The 2,446-nt window shown below is 38.8% G+C and overlaps 1 protein-coding gene across 1 annotated transcript; it reads left to right on the top strand.

Annotated features, from left to right (window-relative positions):
* Window positions 1-249: 249 nt before the first annotated feature.
* LOC147619314 (fe(II)/2-oxoglutarate-dependent dioxygenase 4-like) lies at window positions 250-2,018 on the top strand. Its single transcript, XM_086773507.1, has 4 exons — window positions 250-631; window positions 718-950; window positions 1,157-1,472; window positions 1,589-2,018. The coding sequence occupies exons 1-4, from the start codon at window positions 398-400 to the stop codon at window positions 1,847-1,849; spliced, it is 1,044 nt and encodes a 347-aa protein (XP_086629633.1). The 5' UTR covers window positions 250-397; the 3' UTR covers window positions 1,850-2,018.
* The last annotated feature ends 428 nt before the right edge of the window (window positions 2,019-2,446 follow it).

The following is a 2,446-nucleotide window of genomic DNA, read 5'->3' as shown; positions in this document are numbered from 1 at the left end:
ATTTTCAAAATTAAAATTTAAAGGTATAAATACTTGTAAATTTTGAGAGGTTATAGAACAAGAACCCTCAAAAAATTTAAAAAAAAATCTTTATTAATAATTTCTCAGATTTGTAGGTGAAGGTTTTGCAAGTTTTGGGAAAATAGTTTTCTTTTTTTTGAGAAGTGATTGGTGGGGGGGGCGTGGGGCTTCGTGTGGTGAGCATTCACTGTAGATTGACGTCCCAGACAGGCTCCTCTCTCTCACACACACATACTTACACGTGAATCTCTCTCTCTCTCTCTCTCACACACACACAGCGCCACACAGTCTCAATACACACTCTCTCTCCCTCTCTCTCTCTCTCTCTCTCTCTCACACACACACACACACACACACACTCTCACGCACGCGCACCATGATTGACATTGAGCAACCTCAGATTCGAAGCATCAAGGAGCTTGTAGATTCGGGACTTCGGCACGTGCCTGCCCAGTATATACGCCTTCCCGAGGAGAGACCTTGCCTCTCCCACACTTCTACCTGCACCCTTCAAGTGCCAATCATCAACCTTGCAAACTTCCATGGACAAGGCAGAGCCCAAATCATCAATGAAATTGGGCTCGCCTGTGCCGACTGGGGCATCTTTCAGGTACTTGAACACACCAATCAAAGCCCAAATTACCATATGAACAAAAAATCAGGTTTTGATTTGAAATTTCGATGTGATTATGTAAGGTGATTAATCATGGTGTCTCGCCGACCTTACAAAGCCAACTTTGGGGTGCTGTTTCCGACTTCTTTGCATTGCCAACCGAGGACAAAATGCGATTAATCTCGGAAGACCCATCTTGTCCATTGATCTTCTTCACCGGCTTTGTTACCAACGAAAGGGTTCGCGAGTGGAAGGATACCTTAGGATTCAAACCTTCTCCTACCATGGATGTCAAGCTCCTACCACAATTTCTAAGGTAAGCTTCAACCATGCAAAATGCTTAATTTCCTAAGGTTAATTGTAATACAAGAGAATCAAGATTATTTAACCGCTTAATTTCCTAAGGTTGATTGTAATACAAGAGAAACAAGAATATATTTGATCGCTTACTTGGTGCAAGTCCATTATGAACCCTCTCCCATACATTGGGGTTGTTGAACCATCATTTTTTCATAATAACAGAGGCCCCATGTTTGACTTTCATAAACAAGTGAAGTCCCTTCAACACGTCCTATGTGAAGCAATTTTTACAAGTTTGGCATTGGAGGCTAAGGACTTTAGCAATCATTTTTCTCGAGAAACCATGGCATGCAACTATTACCCTGCTTGTCCTCAGCCAGATCTTACATTCGGGTTGAGTTCCCATTCAGATTTTGGGTCACTCACAATCTTAATGCAAGATGAAGTGGGAGGACTACAAGCTAGAAAAGGAGATGAATGGGTCAACGTGAGACCTATATCAAATTCATTTGTTGTCATCTTGGGAGACCAAATTGAGGTGAGTACCTGACATACATCATGCATGAAGCATAAGGGGCAATCACAACATTTATGACACATTAGGACATCTATAATATCATTTAATGATTTCTCTTGTACATTTCTTTTTCACAGATACTAACAAATGGAGTCTATAAGAGTGTGGAACACCGAGTAGTGACAAACATGAAGAAGCCAAGAATGTCCATTTCTTGTTTCTACGGTCCAAATGACCATGAAAAGGTTGGACCTATAGACAAGTTTATGAGTGATGAAAGTCCAACTGTGTATAAAGAAACTATTTTTAATGAATATCTTAAGAATGGATTCAGCAAAGGACTAAACGGCAAGTCCAATCTTGAATTCAGTAGACATTTATCAATTGCCTCCAAGTAAGCAAGTCCATTGTCTTACAAATGTACACATTATAGGAGTTTATGGTCAAACTCAATTGACCTCACTCTATGTAGTAATAGATGAAGAAAATGAACACATTGAGGCTTATGTTAGGTGTGTGCTATATCCTTTGAAGTAATGTGAAAAGAAGGACCTTTTTCCCCTTAAAGTTGAGTTTTTTTTAGTTTTGAACTAGGCTTGTGTGTGTGTGTGTGTGTGCACATGCACATACAAGTGGTTGTGTGTATGTGTGTGTGTGTGTAAAGAGTCCTTTTCTTATGAAAACTAACAAAGTATAATAAGTTCAATGGCCTAAAGTAGAAATATTTCAAGTTTTTTCTAAAACCAATGTACATTTACAAATAATAACTTTCGAAGCAATTATAATAGTTTGGGAATCACATACTTGAGTAAATCCTAACCACATTTGTAAATATTACCATTTCATGGGCATGTATACACTTTGTCTGCTATAATGTGTGATGTGAGAAACCAAAGATAAGTTCTTTAGTTGTTGGGTTTCATGGACATTCCATGGGCAACGAACCATTATACATATGCGGGTTTATATATAAGACATTTTGAGTAATAAGAAAA

Source organism: Cibotium barometz, chromosome 33 (assembly GCF_041138505.1).
Source record: "Cibotium barometz isolate CiBa-2024 chromosome 33, ASM4113850v1, whole genome shotgun sequence".
NCBI classification, from domain to species: domain Eukaryota; kingdom Viridiplantae; phylum Streptophyta; class Polypodiopsida; order Cyatheales; family Cibotiaceae; genus Cibotium; species Cibotium barometz.
Note: the sequence above shows the minus strand (reverse complement) of the source record. Positions and strands in the feature narration are given on the sequence as shown.

Coding starts and splice junctions, on each gene's coding strand:
- LOC147619314 (XM_086773507.1), top strand. CDS start 398: ATGATTGACATTGAGCAACCTCAGATTCGAAGCATCAAGGAGCTTGTA. Junction 632..717: donor CCGACTGGGGCATCTTTCAG/GTACTTGAACAC, acceptor TGATTATGTAAG/GTGATTAATCATGGTGTCTC. Junction 1,473..1,588: donor TCTTGGGAGACCAAATTGAG/GTGAGTACCTGA, acceptor TCTTTTTCACAG/ATACTAACAAATGGAGTCTA.